Raw genomic sequence first — 21650 nt, 5'->3', positions numbered from 1 at the left:
AAATTCTCTCTCCTGGATCTTTTTTCCTGGTCAGTTGTTTTTCCAGTGAGATCTCTCACACTGTTTTCTATTTTTTCATTCTGTTGGTTTTGTTTTATTGTTTCTTGATTTGTCATAAAGTCATTTGCTAAATTCTCACATTTAAGGAAGTGTTTTCTCCAGTGAGCTTTGGTACTTTTCCATTTTTCAGCGCATTCTTCTCATTGGCTTTTTGTATGTCTTTTTACCAGTTGGCCTATTCTGTTATTTAAGGTGTTATTTAAGGTATAATTTTTTGTGTCCTTTACCAAGCTGTTGACTCTTTTCTCACGATTTTCTTGAATCAGTCTCATTTCTCTTCCCAGTTTTTCTTCTACCTTTCTAACTTGATTTTCAAAATCCGTTTTGAACCCTTCCCTGGCCTGAGACCCATTCATCTTTTTCTTGGAGGCTTTGGACGTAGGAGCTCTGACTTTGTTATCTTCTTCCGAGTGCGTGTTTTGAGCTTCCTTGTCACCAGCGTAACTTCCTATGGTCAGAATTTTTTTTCTGTTGTTTGCTCATTTTTTCCAGTCTATTTCTGGACTTTTAACTCTGCTAAAGTGGGGCTCTGCTTCCAAGGTGGAGGTTGCACTATTCCAAGCTTCAGGGGTTTTGTGAGTTTTCAGTTCTTCCAAGGTGGTATGGTCTAAGGAGAGGTGTGTTTACTCCTCTCCTGGCCTGTGCTCTGGCCTGTGAGTGACCACAAGCCCTCTTTTCTGCCCTGGAACTGTGAGGAGGGTCCCCGCTTGACTGTGGCTGCGAGCTCTGCCGTGCCGGCGCGCCTCCTCGCCCTGCGACGGCCACCCAGGACTGTGACCTGGATCAGAGTCCTGTCCCTAGTGCCAGCAGAGAGACCCCTGGAATCTCCTTCTGGCCCCTTGTTGGCCCCCCTTACTTACTGGCTGTGAGCTGAGAGTTTTAGAAGCAGCTGCTGCTGATTCAGTGACTGCCCAGGCCTGCTTCGGGTTCCGGGCTTCCTGGGGCCTGGCCTTGCTGGCAGGGCCTGGACTAGACCGCACTCTACTCTCACCCTATGCCACACTTCTCCTGCCGACCTTCTAGGGTGTCTGTGGCTGGTAAATGATTTCACCCCGTCCTTTTGTTGGTTCTGCTGCTCCACGAATTGTTTTATGGCATGACATAAAGGTATCCAGAGGGGTTTGGGGGAGAGCTCAGGCGAGTCACTGCCTTTCTTCTGCCACCATGGCTTCACCCTCATGTGTTTTTTTGGGGGGGGGGGGGGGACGGGGACGGTGAGGCAATCGAGGTTAATTGACTTGCCCAGAATCACGCAGCTAGTGAGTGTTCTGTGTCTCAGACTGGATTTGAACTCAAGTCCTCCTGGCTCCAGGGCCAGTGGTCTATCCACTGTGCCACCTAGCTACCCCCCGCCATGTCTCCTGAAAGATAGATTTCTTCATTTTAGGCCTACCTATTCATAACCTTTGACCATTTATCTTTATACCATTTGGTATATCATTTATTTATTTATCTTTTGGGGACGTTTCAAAATTATTAGTAATTTTTTCATTTTCAGTTTACAAATAGGAGAGAACTCTAGAAGTCGGATAAGAGGATTCCAGGATTTCAGTTATTCAGTGACACTTTGTAATACCTACCAAATTCTGTTAGTGGGACCCAGAGTTCTGCATTGGTCATATTGCTGATGTGTGGAATTAGTCAAGAGGAATAAGTGTAATTTATACAGAGATGGTGTTCACAGATGTTTGGTAAACACCTTTCCGATATTTTACAAACGTATGCAGCTTTTTATTTTGTTCTGATTTTTCAGGCATGAACTTCTGGAGGAAGCGAGAAGACAGGGCCTGCCTTTTGCCCAGTGGGATGGGCCAACTGTGGTTGTGTGGCTCGAGGTAATGATGTTTAGGAAAACTCTGGAAGGAGGCTTTTCTGGAATGCTAGTAGTACATTTCTTTTTTAAAATTTAATTTAATTTTTAAAAATTAATTTATTTTGATTTATTAACCATCACTTCCATAAGTTTCTGAGTTTTAAATTTTTCTCCCCCTTCCTCCTCACCTCCCTCCCCAAGATGGCGGGCATTCTGATATAGGCTATTACATATACATTTCTATTAGATATTTTCACATTAGTGATGTTGTAAGTGAGAATTAGAACCAATAGGAAGGACCACTACAAAGAGGAAACAAAACACAACAGAAGGAAAAAAAATGTCAAATAGTGTGCTTTGATCTGCTTTCGAACTCCAGAGTTCTTTCTTTGGATGTGGACAGCATTTTCCATCATGAGGCCTCTGGAGATGTCATAGATCCTTGTATTGCTGAGAAAGGTTAAGTCTGTCAATATTAGTCATCGCACAACGTGGCTGTCACTGTGTACAACGTTCTCCTGGTTCTGCTCACTTCACTCAGCATCAGTCCATACAAGTCTTTCCAGGTTTTTGTGAAGTCAGCCTGCTCATCATTTCTTATAGCACAATAGTATTCCATTACATTCATATACCACAGCTTGTTCAGCCATTGCCCAATGGATGGGCATCCCCTCAATTTCCAATTCTTTGCCACCACAAAAAGAGCTGCTATAAATATTTTTATTCATGTGGGTCCTTTTCCAATTTTTATGAACTCTGTGGGATACAGCCCTAGAACCCTATTGCTGGGTTAAAAGGTGTGTATATTTTTATAGCCCTTTTGGGCATAGTTCCAAATTGCTCTCCAAAATGGTTGGATCATTTCACAACTCCACCAATAATGCATTAGTGTTCCAATTTTCCCACATCTTCTCTTAACATTTATCATTTTCCTGTTTTGTCATGTTGGCCAATCTGATAGGTGTGATGTGATATCTCAGAGTTGTTTTGATTTGCATTTCTCTAATCAATAGTGATTTAGAGCATTTTTTCATGTGACTACAGATGGTTTAATTTCTTCATCTGAGAACTGTCTGTTTATATCCTTGGACTCTAGTAGTACATTTCATCGTGTCTAAATCCATCCTCTGGACTGGGGGTGATACTCAGTTTTGCTGTCTTTTTTCCAGCTGTGGGTTGGGATGCCTGCGTGGTACGTAGCTGCTTGCCGAGCCAATGTGAAAAGTGGGGCCATCATGTCTGCCCTGTCTGATACTGAAATACAGCGTGAGATTGGAATCAGCAATCCTCTGCACAGGCTAAAGCTGAGGCTGGCCATTCAGGAAATCATGTCCTTGACGAGTCCATCTGCCCCACCCACATCCAGAACGGTGAGCAATTGGGAGTCAGAGAGGAGCTCGTTAAAGTCAGCCGTCCCTTCCTGTTCTCATCCTTACAGATTCGGAATCCTAGCAGCAGCCGAGTAGGGCTGACGATGATTGACAGGAAGGCACAGTCTGTGTCTTGCTTGTCCTCGTAGGGTCTCAATAAGTGACTTTTTAGAAGTGTCCTCGCATAGAACTTGGACAGAATAGCATTCTGATGACCTAAAAAAGTTGGAAATACATTTTCAGGACAGAACATAATCATACGTTTGCATGTTAGCTTCTTACAAAAATTCAGTAAAAGTTTCTGGAAACTGCCCTTGAGGAAGGAAAGGAGAAATTTGATGGCGTAGATATATCTGTGTCCTCCCTAACTTGATTCGTTTCGCCTTCACTAATTAGAATTTAAGATCAGTCAGGTAGAATTGACTGAAGTTTAATAAAGCTCATATGAAAAGACTGTTTGCTAATAAAATATTCTAAGTAAGATCGTAGAGCTCACACTTGTACAGTGTGGTGGCATAGCCAGTGAACACAAGATTTTAAGGTCACATTTAACTGTACAATAAAACAGGTGCTGAAAAATTGCAGATTGCTCTTCACATCCTCTTCCCTCTTGCTGTATGTCCAAATTAGTGGTTTTGTTTATCATATGCAGCCCATCAGATCTATAGTACCAGGAAGACTGCCTTCAGTTTATTCAGTCTCTCTGCAGTATCCAGGTTTTGGCTATTGATCAGGAAGCTCAGTCCCACGGTCAGACTCTTAAATATTGACCATTTGAAGTTTGATCACTTCTCCCAAAAGATAATTCCTTTGGCTTATAGTCAACCAGAATGAAGTTATCTCCTTTCAAAAAATGTTCAGAGAATGAATGAGCACAGCTGATTTAAACATAATAATTTTTTTCCCCACAGACAGAATCATGATCTTATTCTTAAAAGGAAATGATCATAATAGTACACAATGATGTGTCTTTTTATGTTCAGATAACAGCTTAAACCTCATTTGAACTTTTTTTGAAAGAAAAATACTTTCATTTTATTTACCTGTTATTCTTTGAGATGCCTTTTAAAAACTGCAGATTTTTAGAAGTTAACTAGCTTTCATATTAAGATGCCTCCATTTTGGTTACTTGTTATCACAGTTAATTTTAGTCTTTATGTGAACCAGGATTATAATGTTAAATCTAAGAAACAGAGAAAGTGGGTTTCCTGTGATTTTAAAATAATACAGAATTGGTATTTATTGATCACATACCACATTTTATTTTATTTCATTTCTGTTTTTTGATTTTTTTTTTTTTGCTAGGCAATGAGGTTAAGTGACTTGCCCAGGGTCACACAGCTAGTAAGTGTCAAGTGTCTGAGGCTGGATTTGAACTCAGGTCCTCCTAACTCCAGGGCTGGTGCTCTATCCACTTTACACCTAGCTGCCCCCACTTACCACATTTTAGAATGCAGTTGCATAGTGAATGACAGCTGTGTGATCTTGAATTCAGCTGCATAATCATATTTTTTAGACCACTTAAATACACTGAAAAGAAAGTATTTAAATGTAAAATCCTCAGGCGTTACCTCTTTGATAAAATCATCCTTTAAAAAGAGAAGACCTTTAGTGTTTAACTTTTGAACACCTGAAAGGCTTCTGGGAGTCTGAAGCTTTTCCACCTTTTATCGATAAAGCAGCATGGGCAGGTGTCCTTATGTTAGGGACGTCATCTCTGGGCTGTGAGTGCTGCAGCTTGAGCCCCGAAGCCTGACATGTCCCTGTTGCTTATGTTCTGCAACCCACCCTTTCCTCTTTGTTACTGCTTTCCTTTCGTGGGATGTGACTTGTTGTCACCGGGGTCACGTCAGACCACGGGCAATGTCTGGTTAACACATGAAGAAATGGAAAACCTGACAGCAGCGCCTCACACGGTCAGTGCTGGTACTTCTTCTTGTTTGGTTTGTGGGCCCACAAAACCGATGTGGACTTACTGAAGACAATTACTCCTTTTTGGGTATTAATTGTTCAAAATCAGAATCATCGTTGATGTTGTGTGAATTTTTAGTGCCCTGAAATTAATCGTGTGACTTTAACTCTTCTCAGAGAGTCTTAATTTATTTACTAATTTCTTGCTAATTTAAGCTGAAGACTCTTCCTTCCTCTCTCCCTTCCTTCTTCCTTCCTTCCTTCCTTTTCTCCCTCCCTCCCTTCCTTCTTCCCTCCTCTCCTTCCTTCCTTCCTTCATTTTTCTTTCTTTCCGTAGAGGTGTTTGGTATATGGGGAAAAAGCCCTGCTCTTTATCTGCGTGGAGAATGCCAGTTGTTTTGCATGGTTATCGCATGGTGCCTTTGTCATTGAACTTATTTTGCTTACAGTTAAGTTGCATGAGTACGACAGCATTTACTGGCTTGTATCTCTGAACTTACCATTACTAATTGTTGTATCCTTTTGCTTTTTTAACCACGTAACATCAGGACGATGAGGAGGGAAGCTGGGCTCAGGTTGGAGACTTTCTCTAGTTCGTTCCTTATCATGTTTACATACATTCCCCCAACCAGTGAATGCATGGAAGCTTGTGCCTTTCTTGATGTCATCAGCATCCTAATCACTTGAAAACTGTTAGTGATTTTCAAACATAAATCAAAACTGTCCGACAGTCCCAACCCTTTGATTAAAAGAGTAGTTAATGTCTCATGGACAATTTTGAAAATCTTTCAGGTGTAATTTTGATGAAAATTTGTGATTGACGCAAATTTTCATTTAAATATCATATGTGATTCAAAAAGGGCCTGATGCCTAGACATCTCCTGAAGTTATAGTTCTTTGGTGGTGGGGAGGGATCTTATTTTACTGCTGTTGGTGTTGTTTTTTTAATTATAGGAATAGCTTTGTATGCTCTGTGAGGGGAAGGGAGAAGGAGATCCTCCTCTAGTCCATTCTGAAGGCAGAAACACAGACGCACACACAGCCTTATTGGTGGAAGTCTTGTCTCACTGAGCTGAGCAGACATCAGCGTGCTTCCTTGAATAGGGAGTTAGGGAACATGGTCCTGGCTCAAGCTGGGCAGCGAAGGACTCGTGTGATGTTGGACAGGTCACCTACTCTTTCTTTGAGCCTCTGTTTAGTCATCTATAGAATTAGGTTGTTCCCACGATCCCTGACATCAGAATTGGATGCATAGGGGTTCTTACTGTGGAAGGTCAGGAAGCCCTTTCTTACAGTCGTCTTTCAGCATCTCAGTTAAACAGTCTACAACCTTCCAGTCGTCTTGCAACATGTTTATTAAGACCCTGCTGTGCAGAAGGCACCGTGGGCTATAAAGACAAAAATCAAACCCTCCCGGCCAGACCTCCGTGAGCAGCTTGTGTTCTGTTGGAGGCCACACCGTGGACTTGGAAGTCGCTGCAGAAGGTGTCTCTCATGTGGGGCATGTGGAATGCAGCCTCGTCGGAGGAAGGCTAACCCGTGCAGGGGGCAGGGCGCAGGGGATGGGCTTGAGAGCTGTAGCGTCAGTCTGTTTTGGCTGGAACGAAGAGGGCACGGAAGGGACCAAGTCGGGGAGCGTCTGGAAGGATGGTTTGGAACCCAACTGGGAAGTTGCACGACAGACACGAGAATCGGTAGTGTAGGGGCGGTACGTGAGAGAAGGAATCCAATAGGGAGGCTGTGGAAACAGTTCAAGGAAGGGGCTTGGAGGGGAGGGTACTTGGTGAGGAAGGGATGCATCTGAAGACAGTTTTCCCCGTCAGCTTAGCAGGACCTTAGGCTCCAGAGCCCAGGCTCTATCCACAGACAGGCTTCCCATGACTAAGGTGACAAGCCTAGGCCGCAGGGGTGTGGGGGCCATCTGCGTATGAGAAGTCACGTAACCCGTGGGGATTAATGAGCAGGAAGAGAACTGAGGGGACGGCCAGCTTTCTGATTCCTTTTGTTTTGTGGGTCCTTTCCCAGGACATATCCTCTGTCCTCAGTGATAGCAATGGTGCATATAGCAGGTTTGACATCTTACTAGTTCCAGGCATGGTTCAAATGGACAAGTAGGGCAGACAGTCAGTACTTGGACCTCTCACTCCCCTGGAGGAGACACATAGACGGGGCTTCTGCAGCAGATTAGATGGAAAGGTCCCGGGGCCCTAAGGGAGCAGGTGCAAAGCCGGTGGTCAGGCCTCTTATCTCACATCATTGCCACTGAGAAAATGGCTTTTGTTTCTGCTGGAGAGCTGTTGACCAGGGCTAAGAGCCCCAAGGTCTCGTGGACCTGTGGCTGTAGCTAGGGTAAAGCGTGCCGGGATGTCGTAGTTACGAGATTGACCTTTCCCTTCATGCAGCAGAGACATCTTTGCTGAACCCTCTTTTATTACCAAACTGGGGCTTAGCTTGGAATCCTTCGTGATTTAGCCTCATTTAATTTTGTAATGGTTCGGATCACATCCGACCCAAGTTCAGGAGGAGTATTGTCAGGAAATTCCCACGTGTTCTTTTCTCATCTTCACCAGGCAAATTCATCTTGGTCTGGGTGAGATTTTAACTCAGCAAGTTCTTTTTGATCCGTAATGATCGTTCAGTGCGGGCTCATTTTTCACAACAGGAAATTAAATTCAGTCACATTTGAATTTCATTTTCTTATAAACATGGCTTAGAAGCCCCAGACTTGATTTATGTTAGTATTCTTTGTAACAGAGATCTTACAGACAAGGCGGGCGAGGAACAGTAACTAGGATTGGCTGTCAGTCTTTAACATACGTCTGGTCCCTTACGTTTTACATGTACCCGCACAGCGTGTTTGCCTTCCTGTATCTCTGTGTTGGGAGGAATGCAGCTTCAACTGCCTGCGTTTTGCGGGTGAGAAACTTGAAGGTCAGAGAGCTGAATTCTGTTGGAGTCCTTCTGCTCTTGTTCTTCGTCATCCTCATCCTCTGCGTCCCAGCAGTCTTCGGCTCTTGTAGCCTCTGCCTCCACAGTTCTCCAGTTAATACGCCTGCACGTTGGTTTTCTCCAGATACAAGCCAGACCTGTCCCTTCTTCTCCTCCCTTTGCACGGGTGTCTGGAAGGCCCTTCAGTTCCAGACTCAGCTCGACCAAGGCCTTTCCCAGACCTTCCAGGTGCCGGTGTGCTCCCCTCCCATGGACTCTGTGCCTCCTGATGTTCCTGGTATCTCCCACGTAGAGTAGAAGTTTCTTGAGGGCAGGTTTTGTATCTCTCTCCAGCTCCTAGCCGAGTGCCATAACCACAGCGAGAGTTAGGGCTTAGCTTGCCGTTTTCCAACTCTCAGGCCGGTGTTCTTTCCACTTTACGTCACTGCTTTTGAATACCATTTGGTGTATTTTTCCTTCCTGTGTTTGAATACGAAGTGTACATCGCCCGTAGCATGTTCTTCTGGCAATAGTTTGCCCAGCTGCCACTCAGAAAGGTTCCATGAGTGGCCTTCTTCAAGAAATCTGCCACAGAGCAGGTCACAGAGATGGAAGGAGGCTCATCCTTTCTTGATAGGTAGCAGCCTCTGGATGCAGACTCCCCCATAGCAAATAACGTTGGCCCTGGGCCATCCACACTACTCCAGGAGGCCGGTGAGGTGAGGTTGTGTGCGTATGGCCGAAGGCTGCTGTGTTACTGCCGGCATCCGTCCGTCAGTCCATTAGGAAGGTCCTGAGACAGCCCAGCCAGCCTCCATTTGAGGATGGCCTCGTCTGAGCACCACAAGTGGCAGCAGTGCTTGAGGGCTCATGATTGGCCCCCAGGTCGTGCTTCAGAATGAAGTTTGTCGTGGATGTGACAGAAGATCAGACAACGCCAGCAGTCACTTTGCCCAGCTCTTTGGAAGGCAGCTTTGTTTCTTGGCCCAGTCTGGGTAGGAAATGGTCAGCCAGAAAGAGGCCAGCCCTCCAGCCTTTGTGTGTCCCCCGGGGGTGTTGGGTCTTTTAGAGGGGTGCTCATGAATAGTCTGAGCTGTGGTGAAAGTCCGGTCCCTGGAGAGTTTGGTCTTGCTTGTTGGTGTCCAGACCAGAACCATCTAGGCCTCCTGCATCTGCCCCAAGAGAACATGTGTAATTACATGCACAAAGACAGTGCTCTTTAAGCTTGGCAAAGCCCTTTCTTCACAACGAGCAGCATTATCACCATTTTACAGATGACTAAACTGAGGCTCTCAGAGATTAAGTGACTTGTGTAAGTGCCTGAGGGAAGATGTGAGCCCAGGACTCCTGATCCCAAGCTCAGGGCAGTGTCTGCTCTGCCAAGCTGCCCTATTCACAGAGAATCTCTTATTGTACCAGAGCATACAGGGTCTGTGGGCCCTTGACTTCCACAGGAAAGATTCACACTTTATAGCTGACACAGACAACTCCTGATGGAATCATTCTCCTCCCATCATGTGCTTAAAAAGTCAGACTGGCTAATCTTTTCAAGCTGTTCATGAGTCATGACCCTTCTTTGTAGTTCAACAGTTAATGAGATTCAGGGGCTATGACTGTATTCTGTTATGATTCTGTGAAAGGAGGTGTATGTTTTCAAATGCAGAAGTACCTCAGACCTGTTCAGATGATGGAGGAAATACAATGTCTAATCGATAATTGCCACTAGAGTGAAATGTCCTTACCACCATACAGCACCAGGTCACCCTTTAGATGCAGACACATTCTGTAAAATGAAGGATGCGAAGCGATGCGTTCTTCTAGCTATGAAAAATAGAAAGGCAGTTTGATAGACATTAATGTAATAGTTGTTTGGTTCTTTGACTCAGTTTCTCCTTAGCAACTCTCTGATACCTTTTCTCAAGCAGACGTTGGCCTATGGCGACATGAATCACGAGTGGATTGGCAATGAGTGGCTGCCCAGCCTGGGGCTTCCTCAGTATCGCAGTTACTTCATGGAGTGTCTTGTGGACGCTCGGATGCTTGACCATCTAACCAAGAAAGACCTGCGGGGACAGCTCAAGATGGTGGACAGTTTTCACAGGTAAATGACTGAAGGAGCTGTGACTGATGGGGCAGAAATCCATGCCCAGGGCTGCCTCTGAGTGTTACCCTTTTCCAAACAGAAACAGCTTCCAGTGTGGAATCATGTGTCTGCGAAGACTGAATTACGATAGGAAGGAACTAGAAAGGAGAAGAGAAGAAAGTCAGAATGAAATCAAAGGTTTGCGTGGAATCTGGGCCCCCACCGGCTTCTCCAGGGTGCTCGTTTCTTGGCCTGGGCCGGCGTCGGGGAGAGGGTCTGGCAGGCCAGGAGCAAGAACTGTGACGTGCTTGGCACAGGGCGTGGCGCAGAGGAGGTGCTGTCTGTGTGCATATTCCCTGCCTCCCCGGCCTCAGGTTCCTCTCACAGAGATGAAGGTTCTAGACTAGGTGATCTCTCAGCAGTATTAGTGTTGATAATCAGGATGGCGCGAGCACCTGCGAAGGGTCCTTCGCTGGCTCCCCAGGGTGTGGGCCCAGCCAGGCTGCCCCTTGACGTCCCCTCTCTTCATGTCCTTCTCTAGAGGTGCTTGTTTGGAGCAACGATCGGGTGATTCGCTGGATTTTATCCATCGGCCTCAAAGAGTATGCAAACAACCTGGTGGAAAGCGGCGTCCACGGCGCGCTGGTGGCCTTAGACGAGACCTTTGACTTCAACGCTCTGGCCCTCCTGCTGCAGATCCCCACTCAGAACACACAGGTGAGCCTGCGACCGAGCCAGTGTGTCTGACTGACCGGCAGAGTCACCCCCCTGGAGTCACCACAGTGTACACTGAGTCCGTCCATTCTCCCTTGGCGCCAGGCCCCTGCCTCCCGTGGCCGGCGGGCCATCGCACCGAGTTCTCATTCTTAACAGGGCTCTTTGTCTTCTCCTCATCGCCCCTCACAGACAGTCTGTCTATAAATGCCCTTCTCCATGCAGACTCTTCGGATCCTTAAAAATGACGACCGTGCTTCTTGCACAACATCCCTTCCTCTTGTGGTCTAAAGGCCCTTCCCCACCCGGGCTGCCCAGAGCCCCAGTGGCATCCTCCACACAGACAGGCCATGGCGGAGTCCCCCTGCCTTCATTCCCCTTTCCTGGCTCGCTCTCACACCTGCCCCCTTAGCCACCATGGCCTGTGCCCTTGGTGACCAACAGAATGATCTCATTTCTGTCTCGCCTTGGGCCTCTTGCCCAGAGGGGACCTTTGGGGAGACGTCTATAAGGATGGCATGGAATTGGTGGCGAGAAGGAAGGATTTGTCGAGTTGCTCCCCAGCTGCCCGTTCTGATCTTGCCTCTGTAGGGAGATTGCTTGAGGAGTATGGTTGTGGTTTAACATGTTATGTGACATGTTTAGAGGTTCCAAAAAAAAAATAAAGCCACCCACCCCCCCAATCCCTACTGTTTTCTCCAAAGAATAATGAAAACCCTGTTTTGGGGGTTTTTTGTTTGTCTGTTTTTTTCCCTTAGGCTCGCGCTGTCTTGGAAAGAGAGTTCAATAACCTTCTAGTTATGGGCACTGACAGAAGGTTTGAGGAAGTAAGTTTGAGAGATTTTCAGCAAACATGGGTTGTGAGCTCAGTTTCTGAGGGGGAAGGTCTGGTCAGTATCGGGGATGTTACTGGTGTCCAGATACCGTCTCTGGGGACAGAGTCCCTGTGGATTTGCCACTGAGCACATGTTTTCCCTGCTTTTGTAAATTTTATAATTAAAACAGACATTAGAACACTGTGACTTTTTCACCTAAGCAGGGTTTTTCCTGTTTGAATTCTGACATTTGTCCCTCTAGGCCTGAAAGAGATTTGGGAAGAGTTTGCTTGTTTCCCGTGAATTGAAAGCGTGTGCTGTTCATTCTGACTCTGTCATATACTTCCCCATCTCCCCAGAGCGCTCTCTTACCCTCTAGGAGGTACAGGAGTCACTGGGGACGGCCCAGAATGCTGCCCTAGTCAGAAAGCCAGGCAGAACAGTCCCCAGACAGTCCTAGCTAACCAAGGGATGGATTGGGCCAGGCTAAGAAGGCAGGGACTTTCAAAGGTAGATTATTAACATTTGGATTGTTTTCAGTCCTGAGAAATGAAGATCGGGACAGGATGTGACCACAGGTTATAAAATGTTGAGAGACTTGATGGAATATTACTTCAGCTTCCTGTGTCCCTCTCATTCCTCCTCTGGAAATGGAGGTGTTAGACCTTCCTGGGCCAGCCTCTTCGGTGTCCTTCTGGGATTCCAGACAAGCACAAGCAGAGGTCTTGGGAGGCATGTGAGACTGAGTGCTGGTTGCAGGGATGGACCCGAGGGCCTGTTGTCCCTGAAAAAGTTCATGCAGCCTCAAGAATTCCTTGTGCTTGGACAGGACTCAAAGGGTACCAATGACCAAATGTGGTGTTTGTAGAGCCTGGCCTGTGTGTAGGTGAAGTGGATGGAAAGGGTTGGCCCAGCTTTCTCCAGGATTTTTACCGTGGTCCTGAATTTTCCAGGATGATGATAAAAGCTTTCGCAGAGCCCCTTCATGGAGAAAAAAATTTAGACCCAAGGACATTCGAGGATTAGCTGCTGGATCGGCAGAGACCCTCCCTGCAAATTTCAGGGTCACCTCGTCTATGTCTTCACCCTCTATGCAGCCAAAGAAAATGCAGATGGATGGTAGGTGGTCAGAGTTTTCATTTCTTAAAGCATGCTCAGATTTTTTTTGAGTTGGAATGCAAGTTATTTAATTATCTAAATTTGCCTGTTTAATAAGTTTTAAAGCATTTATGTCCTGTTGCATGTGCTGACTTGAAATGTTTCCCTTGACCATCAAGAATTTCCTCTAGAGTACTTGTAGTCTCTGCCTTCTGTTCATGCCAGCATCCCCAGGGCAAGGAAGTCCTGCCTGACTTTGACTGGCGTCCTGAGCTCACCACTTCTCATTTAGTTTCTCACCACCCTCACCACTGTCCTGTGCATCCATCTTCTGAGAGGAACTCTCTTGCCCCTCTCCGGGCTCGTATGTTTATGGGACAGTGGCTTCAGTCCTTGAGGCATTTCTGATTCCCTTGGTGTGCATCTCATCCACCAATACAGGTATCAGCCCCTCTTCACCTTTTCTCTCTACTGCTGTGGACAAAAGGTCTCTCCCCTGTTGCCGGAGCCCAGCAGACCCTCACACAGCTTTGGGGAAAGAGCCCAGGCTTACCCCTGGAAGGGCCTGTCTGGCACGCCACTGCCCCCAGAGTCCTCAGGCTGCCTCCTCTCTGTCAGTCACTCCTTGGTGGGTGGCCTGCCTTTCAGGAGTAGCCACATGCTGAGTTTTCCTGTTCACATACTTTTAGCTACTTTAGAAGGGAGGAGGACACTTACCGTTGTCTCCTCCGTCCATCATTCTTAGAAGAAAACAATAGCTCCAATTCACCTGGTCCTTTCTTGGGCACTTTTAGGGTCAGAAGATGACCTTGGGCCAGGCCTTTTGTTTTAGTTACAAGTCTTTACCTAGTAGTTTCACTAAAGCCTAAGGATGCAGATAGATTCAGACCAGCTTTCAAAGGAAAGGAAACTGCACACACTCAAATGGAAGCACGTTTGACCGAGAACAGCCTTTGAACCCCAATTCTCACCACCTCTGGGTGTCCTGGAGCATTTTTCAGGACAGCCGTGCATTCTGGGAAAGGGAGTGGCTTTCTGGGTGTGGCCTTGTGTGTGTGGCTCCTGGACACTTTGTCCAGGGGCGCAGCTCTCAGAATGGCCTCAGAACCTCGGGGCGTTCCTCTCAGGGTGTCAGATTCAGAATCTAGGACCTTTTCAAAACCAGATTGGATCTTCTCTGAAGTTCTCAAGGTTTTAATGTACCTAGGAGGAAATCAATCTAAAAGCATTGGCACAGGCTGTTCTCGGGCCTGTCTCCGTGCTTGCTTCTATGCCTTCTGCTGCGATGGCTGCTGGGGCCGGGCCGGGCCGGACCTCTTCTCTTCTGCAGCGGCCCCTTGGCCTTCTCTCTTCACTGTCTCCCGGGGACGGATTCTCGGGGACGTCACTTACTGTGCAATCTTGTCTCTGTCAGGGTCACCACTGCCATCGTGCCACTTATCATTAACACCAGCTTTCCTGGTTGGCTTGTGGCTTCCGGTGCAGGGGCCGTCATAGAGGTGAGGGGAGGGGTGGGGCCCAAGCTGCAGGTGGATGAGGATTTATGGGGTCACACCATTTTCAAGTATGTTTGTGGCTATCCTGTGCCTTTCCAGAGCTGCCGCGTTGTGTGAGCACATTGAGCAGTTAAGTTGTTCGTGCCAAATGGTGCATTTCAAAGTGATTTTGATGACCCATAGGGTAAGAAAAAGAGAAGCACACTGACTTGGAGTATTCCACCCAATTTATAGCATCAGCAGTGGTTTTTCTTTTTGAGGTCTCTCGCGTCTTTCTTCACTGAGATGTTGGTCTTTCTTCGTAACTAGTCATCTGACTCCCCCGGTGCGCTGACCTGTCTTCTTTGGGCTGTGTTCTTCTCTGTTCATCTGACACTCAGCCCCAGTGACAGTTGGTTCAGATGGCAGATGGAGAGATGGAAAGGGATTTCCCCAAATGCTCCCTGCAGTTGCTTCCTGGGGGTGGGGGGGGGCCCCATAGAGAGCCCTGGAGCCAGCGTCTGGTGATCAGCTGTTGTTCACTTCCAGCACATTCACTCCCACACCTCCCCAGAGAGCCCCCTTCCACTCGCCTCTGGGGACAGGCGCTGCTGCTGTCCCAGAATGTTTTGTAACTGTCCTCACTCAGGTGGTTCTAAAGACTAACTGCATGCTGTGTTCTGCACGCTTTCCTCCTGCGCTCTTGAAACAGGCAGTGTGTCAGGAAGCCAGAGGTTGGATTCTGCGACCGTAAGGACTTATTCCTGTTAAAGCCTTCTTTTGGTGAGTAGCGAGAGCGTGGCACCCACCAAGTGCCCAGCGGACGCCAGTCCGAGCTTGAGCTTGGGGCAGCCGGCTGCCTGCACGCAGCGTTAGCGCTCCGTTGGCTCTGTGGAGTGGAAGGGGGTGCCCGGCAGACCACAGTTCTCCAAGTCAGTCACGCATTCCATTTTTTAACATTTTACATCATGTTGTACTTTCGAGGTCCTGAGGTCACTCTTCACTTCCAGCTGCACTGGGGTCAGGGACTAGAGGAATTGGAGAGTTCTCTCCCGTATTTTCAGAGACCCGGCCAAGTGAGCATGCCCCGTGCCACTGCTCTGCAACTGCCTTGTCTTGCCTCTTTCCAGTGTCTGCTCAGGAAAGCTGATGCTTCCTCTGGCAGGGAAAGTGGCTGTTCCCTAAGACTTGGACAGGCCAATTCATTTGGAGTTAGCCCCTGATCCCCAGCACGTTTCTTCCTAGGAACAGAGCCTAATTTAGGTTCCCAGGTGACAAAGGCAAATGCTAAGTGGGCCATACTCAGTTACATTCATTTGAAATCTAAACTCCACTGATGCTGCGAGACTCCTCCCTGGTATGATTTGTAGGTTCGCATTCTTCCTGGCAGATATTACTGAAGATTGTAGCCGCCACACCCCTGGGTTCAGGGAGGCGCTGTGGCAGTCCCCTGTCGAGCATCCCACGGTGCAGTCAGGGAGGACGAGGGCCATTCAAACGTGGGTTTTTGGGCACTGGACACAGAGCTGTGGGTCGTTGGCTTGTGGCCTCGTGGCAGTGGTTTGGGGTTTGTGGAACAAAATCCTGAGGCCCAGGGCCCTTGGTCACAGGGCTGAAGATGCTCCAGTCTTGGGTCTCACTGCGTGGGCAGACTTGCTTTTTGAAAGTTCCCAAGTGAGGCTGGTTCTGTTCGGTGCTGTCTACGTGCTGACACACCCCAGTCATTTTGTTTAGGGACAGCCTTCTTGTAAGGAAAAAACGTGGGTTTTGCTCTGGTAATTCATTCTCAAAGAAAGTTGCGTGGGCTGGGATGTGGACGTTTGATTGGCTTCTTTGCTGGCCTCTGGCTGGTAGCTGCTCATTGGCGTGTTGTTTTTTTTTCCTCCTAGTTTACCCACACTACTTCTACAGATGATTATGCATCGTTCTGAGCTCAGCCAAGACCACATTTTAGAATTGAGTGGATCTTTAATCTGTTAATACTTGTTATATGGACAATGAGATATTTTATTACAGAGTTTTTAATTAGTAAAAAAATTCATGAATACCATAGAGAAAATATTTTAGAATTAAATGTTTCTTATATTTATGTAAACTTATGTGACTTCATTTATACAGTTACTTACTTTTTCATGTGTATCCAGATTATAAATATCTTTTCCAATCAATTCATGAGGTTCTTATACTTAATTTGTTAGTCAACTGAATGTACTGTAATACTTGTAAGTATAAATCCTATGAGCAAATAGGGCTTTTTGTAAATTGTGCAGTTATTGTAATGATCATTGTTTAATTTTTTAAAATAAACCTGACAGAAATTTGTAAAAAGTGCCCTATTACCAAGGAGTTAGGTAGGCATCATCAATGCATTTTTAACGAATGCTTCAAAAAGCAAGCAGCCGCAACCGTTTTGAAACAATCAGACTTTTCATTGCGAGCAGTTATGGTGTGTGATTTAATTACTGATCACAGCTGATCTTTTTCTGAAAAGAAATTTTTCATTCTGTAGCATGGACTGATTTTAAATTTTGTATTTTAAACATCATCTTCTGTACTAAAATTTGAACTGAGAAACATTAGAACACTGTGGAGTTGTTCTAGAAAAACCTGGCTCAGGATGCCCTGGGCGCTGAGTCTCTCCTCCTTGGATAACTTGTCTTCAGTGATTGCTATAAGCCATGAACAGAGAAGAATTCTCTCAGCCAGGAAGGACAGACCTGGGGAGCGCCCCTGCCCCCAGCCCGCAAAGAAGTGCTTTCCTCCCAACGCCATTGGTTGAGAGGCTCTGATGCAATTTCTTCGAGGACCAATCACAGCGTGCTGCAGTCTCAAGGCCGGCCCCTGCCAAGGGACGCAGCGCCACCTTCAATCCAGGCCTTACTGTGCTCGTCAGTCGTCTTTCAGCATTTGTTGGTCAATTTGTTTAACGTCTGCGTCTGGACACGTTTTTGAGATTTTAATGGTATAGCCATTACATTTCAAACTGTAGAGAATGTACCTTTTACTTTTAAAAATGGCACATTAAAAAGCCAACGAGAAACTGGTGTAGATCATGGTGCATTATTTATTATGCAACTATATATATATGTATGTGTGTGTATATATATAGATAGATCCAGATATAAATATATACATATGTGCATATATATATAGCATGTCTTTTTCCTATTCATTTCTGCTTTTAATGTACTTGTATAACTCATCGTTATTGTTGTTTTTCTATTAATCTTGTGAACTTTCTGATTATGTAACAAAGTATGTACAGCCTACTTTTGACTATTTTTATCACAGTATTATTTATTGCTTTCTTTCAATAAAGTACTGAATCCTTTTCCACTGCCAATAAAACACCCCCAGAACGAGCCGTGGTTACGCTGACCGTTGCCTGAGCGCGGGGTCAGGGTTCCTGTGTGCACAGCCTGGGAGCTGGGGGCTGGCCTGAGGCCTCAGGCTTCTGCCGGGGTGGGCGCTTCCAAGTTAGGACCTCCTGCAGCCATCACGGGGCAGAGCCGAGGGTGAAGGCGAGGGGGGCTTTGCAACATTCCTGGGGTCCCAGCTCTTCCCGCTCCACCGTAGCACACGGCCTCTCATCTCCCACGGTGGTGGGGATTCTAAATGAAGGCAGAGCAGTCGCCCAAAGGATGGCTTCAACGTGGGGCTCAGAGGAGTGGAATTCGGAGCTTCATGTTTCTCGCGTCTCTATTTTTCTTGTTCCGGTGACTCACCTATACTTGGCTGACATTTTCACAGTTGATCAAAAACTGGTCTGGACTGCAGGGGTCCTGCACATTCTCTTATTAACAATCTGGACTTAATGGAGGCAGCTCGATGGCTTGGTGGGTAGAACACCAGGCCTGGAGGCAGGAAGACCTGAATTCAAAGCCAGCCTCACGCTTACCAGCTGTGTGACACCCTGAGCAAGTCGGCCTCTGTCTGCCTTAGTTTTCTCATCCGTAAAGTGGGGATGATAATAGCACCTCCTTCACAAGGTGGTTGTGAGGATCAAGCGAAATAATAATTGTAACACCCTTACACGGGGCCTAGCACACGGTGGGCACTCTATAAATGCCAACTGTTGTTATTATGAATGAGTCTAAATGCTGCTACAGGGCAATGCTGTTTCTTCTAATTCACTGCAACTTGAAGGTTTTTTGCCTATTAAAAAAGCCCCCATCCCTTCCTTGACCCTAGGCAAGCCACCTTCTCTGTAAAGTGAGATGAATGCCCACCCTCCGATAGAATGGTCTAGGGGACGTGCCTCATTGCTCTTCACACTCAGGCCCGTGTGCCCACCCTAGAACTTGGACCTCGAATGGCCATTTCCCAGCTGTGTGTGACCTTGGAAAAGTCAGCTGGCAAGTAAAATACAAATAGTCTTTGCCTGCAGAAATTGCTTTTGTCCTGTGCTTGGTTTCACCTTTAGCGTGGCAAAGCCTGTTTCAGTTGATGAATTCACTTCTCTCCAGTAGAGTAGCTTTTATCACGTAGCTTTTGTAAAAGATCCTAGCTGGCATGTGGGAGAGACAGTTGAGTGCATGCAGTGTGGCACCCTCGGATGAAGAAGCTGAAGCCCAGGGCTAGGTTAGGCGGGCACAGCCTCAGACACAGAGTTTGAACATTGGGCCTCTCTCTCCATGTGCCACACCTCTCCCCCCTGCCCCCAGTTTTGGGGGATTGTAGGGTGAGATTTTATCCAATGACTTCTCTGCCAGAACGCTTCTCACGTGACATAAGACTTCTGGTCAAAGTTAAAAAGTTGAGTTTACTGCAGGGTGGCGCCCTTCTCCGCCAGTAGCTGGAGTTCGTGGGAGGGGATGAACAGTCAGTGATTGCACAGGCTTCAGTTTCTCCGCCTCATTAATAGTAAGGACATTGTACCAATGAGGAGCCATGTGAACTGGCCCTATTAGGAGGAAGTCACCAGCTGTGCTCATTCATTTGCGCCACTGGAGGCTTCCATAATTCACTTATTTACTAGCTGTGTGACCTTAAGCAGATCAGTTAACCTGTTTGCTCATCTGTGAAATGGGAATGATGCTTGGCACTAGCTATCTGGTTGTGAGGATCAAATGAGCTCATTTATGTGAAAGTGTCATGTGGGATTGTGTAGTGCTATTAAATTATAATGACTCCCTGGGACCAGTTATTAAACAGCTCCAGGCCCTCCACGGTACCAGAAATGCAGCCTGTATGAAAGACCTAGTGCCCATTGGCAACTAGGTGGCACAGAAGATGAATACCAGGCTTGAGTTCAAATCTGGCCTCTTACACTTAACTAGCTGTGTGGCCCTGGGCAAGTCGCTTAACCCTATTTGTCTCAGTTTCCTCATCTGTAAAGTGGAGAAGGAAATGGCAAACAATTCCAATATCTTTACTAAGAAAACCCCAAATGGAGTCACCAAGAGTTGGATATGATCAGACAGCGAATGACAGACAGCACTACAGATTGCCCCATCCTTAATTCCTGGCTCGTGCAGCCCTGCTTCTGGGGACTTAGAATTTTCTAACAGACTTATTTGGGTTGACTTGTTTTTTTAACTGTAAGAACCAGTAACTCCTTTATTCCCCTCTTTTATCATTTTAAGAAAATATTTTCCCCAATTGTGTGAGAACAATTTTTAATATTTTTTTTTAATTTTGAGTTCCAAATTCTTCCTTTCTTCCCTTCCCCCTCTCTGAGATGGTGAGCAATTTGGTACAGGTTATACGTGTGCAGTCGTGCAGAAGATTTCCATATTAATCATGTTGTGAAGGAAAATAGACAAAAAGAAGGTTAAAAAAAAAGCTGCTTCATTCTGTGTTGGAATTGCATGGAGATGGGTAGTATTTTTCATCATGAGTCCTTTGGAATTGTCCTGGATCATTGTATTGCCTGAGAAGAGCTAAGTCATTCGCAGCTGATCAGTGTTACAATGTTGCTGTTACTGTCTACAGTGTTCTCCTGGTTCTGCTCACTTCACTGTGCATCAGCTCATGTAAGTCTGTCCAGGTTTTTCTGAGATCATCTTGCTCATCATTTCTTATAGCACAATAGTATTCCATCACAGTCCTTTACCACAACTTGTTCAGCCATTCCCCAACTAATGGGCATCCCCTCGATTTCCAATTCTTGGCCACCACAGAAAGAGCTGCTGTCAATATTTGTGTACATGTGGGCCCTTCTCCCTTTTGTTTTTTTTCTCTTTGGGGTGCAGACCTAGTAAAGTAACCCCCATGTAGACTCAGCCCTTTAAGGTGTTTGAAGTTCTTTGCTCATGGCAGCCTTTTTGGACCAGTCTTCCTGGTGTTGCAGGCATGGCGGCAAATATTCAGACGTTTGGGGGTAGTTAGCCCTCCTCCGTGACTTTTCTCTTTTCCAGCCCCCCTCCCCCCCCAAAAATGCCCCCTCCACGTCCCCACTCCCTTGATTCTGCACTCTTGTTTGTTTCAGCCTTGACGATTGGGAGCAGTGTGGTGTAATGCAAAGGGCATTTGATCTAGCCAAGATGTGGGTTGGAAGCCAGCCTGGCTGTCTTTGGTACATAGGAGAGATTTTTCCGACAGATGTTTGCTGAGCCCGAGTTGGCTTTCAGTTTTCTAATCTGTGGGATATGGAAAATAGCATGGCCCTCCTGGTGATTGTTGAGGGTGGGAGAGAATGGCAGTCGAAAGCCCTTTCTGGGAAAACTGCGTGACCACGCCCAAGCATCATGTTGGTCCAAGAGCATTTTAGAAAGCGTCAGGGAAAATCGGATCTCTGCCTTCTCCTGCTGCCCTCCTGTTGTACGGTCTTGTCCGACTCTCCGGGATCCCGTTTGGGGTTTTCTTGGTAGAGATACTGGAGGAGTTTGCCATTTTTTCTCCAGCTCATTTTACAGATGAGGAAACTGAGGCAAACAGGGTGACTTGCCCAGGGTCACACAGCTAGTAAGTGTTCTGAGGCCAGATTTGAACTCAGGAAGATGTCTTCCTGACTACAGGCCAGACACTATCCGCTTCGATCTCCAGCTGCCCATACTTGGACTAGTTCAAAGCCTGAGAGGGAAGAGTGCTCTGTGGAGTCTACAAAGCCTTTTCTGATCTTGGATGGATCATTTCGCTTCTCTGGGCCTCAGTTTCTTCCTCTGTAGTATTGGAGGGGTGTTGGAGTGACTGACTGATGAGGTCCTTCCTAGCTTTTCATTTTCTCTCTTGAACTATTCAGCTGATAGTTGGGTTTGGTCGGCTTTCAGGAGGGCCGGCGGCATGAGGTCCTTGCAGCTCTGGCTCCTGCCCCCCGTGGAGGGGAAGGAAGTGGCCCAAGGTGAGTCAGAGGCAGCGCAAACCTTAAGGGATACAAAGTGTCTGCTGGGAGAGTCCCGGGCTTCCGACCCTGGCCAGGAACAGGTCCTGAAGGGATACAAA

General features: G+C 46.7%; 1 protein-coding gene across 4 annotated transcripts in view; it reads left to right on the top strand.

Moving 5' to 3' along the window:
• The window catches only part of PPFIA1 (PTPRF interacting protein alpha 1), a 102062-nt gene extending 84755 nt beyond the window's left edge, over positions 1–17307 (top strand). For 3 of the 4 annotated variants that reach the window (XM_027856336.1, XM_027856333.1, XM_027856337.1), the window contains 9 exons: positions 1814–1895; positions 3043–3243; positions 10008–10183; positions 10266–10363; positions 10707–10882; positions 11638–11706; positions 12648–12813; positions 14980–15050; positions 16157–17307. In XM_027856336.1, the coding sequence (XP_027712137.1) occupies positions 1814–1895; positions 3043–3243; positions 10008–10183; positions 10266–10363; positions 10707–10882; positions 11638–11706; positions 12648–12813; positions 14980–15038 (1027 nt within the window). In that variant the 3' untranslated portion in view covers positions 15039–15050; positions 16157–17307. Of the gene's footprint in view, positions 1–1813; positions 1896–3042; positions 3244–10007; positions 10184–10265; positions 10364–10706; positions 10883–11637; positions 11707–12647; positions 12814–14916; positions 15051–16156 lie in introns of those variants that run through there. The other variant, XM_027856335.1, reaches the window with a different exon arrangement.
• Positions 17308–21650: the final 4343 nt, after the last annotated feature.

Source organism: Vombatus ursinus, unplaced genomic scaffold (assembly GCF_900497805.2).
Source record: "Vombatus ursinus unplaced genomic scaffold, bare-nosed wombat genome assembly UNPS02011369.1, whole genome shotgun sequence".
In the NCBI taxonomy this organism is placed as follows: domain Eukaryota; kingdom Metazoa; phylum Chordata; class Mammalia; order Diprotodontia; family Vombatidae; genus Vombatus; species Vombatus ursinus.
Note: the sequence above shows the minus strand (reverse complement) of the source record. Positions and strands in the feature narration are given on the sequence as shown.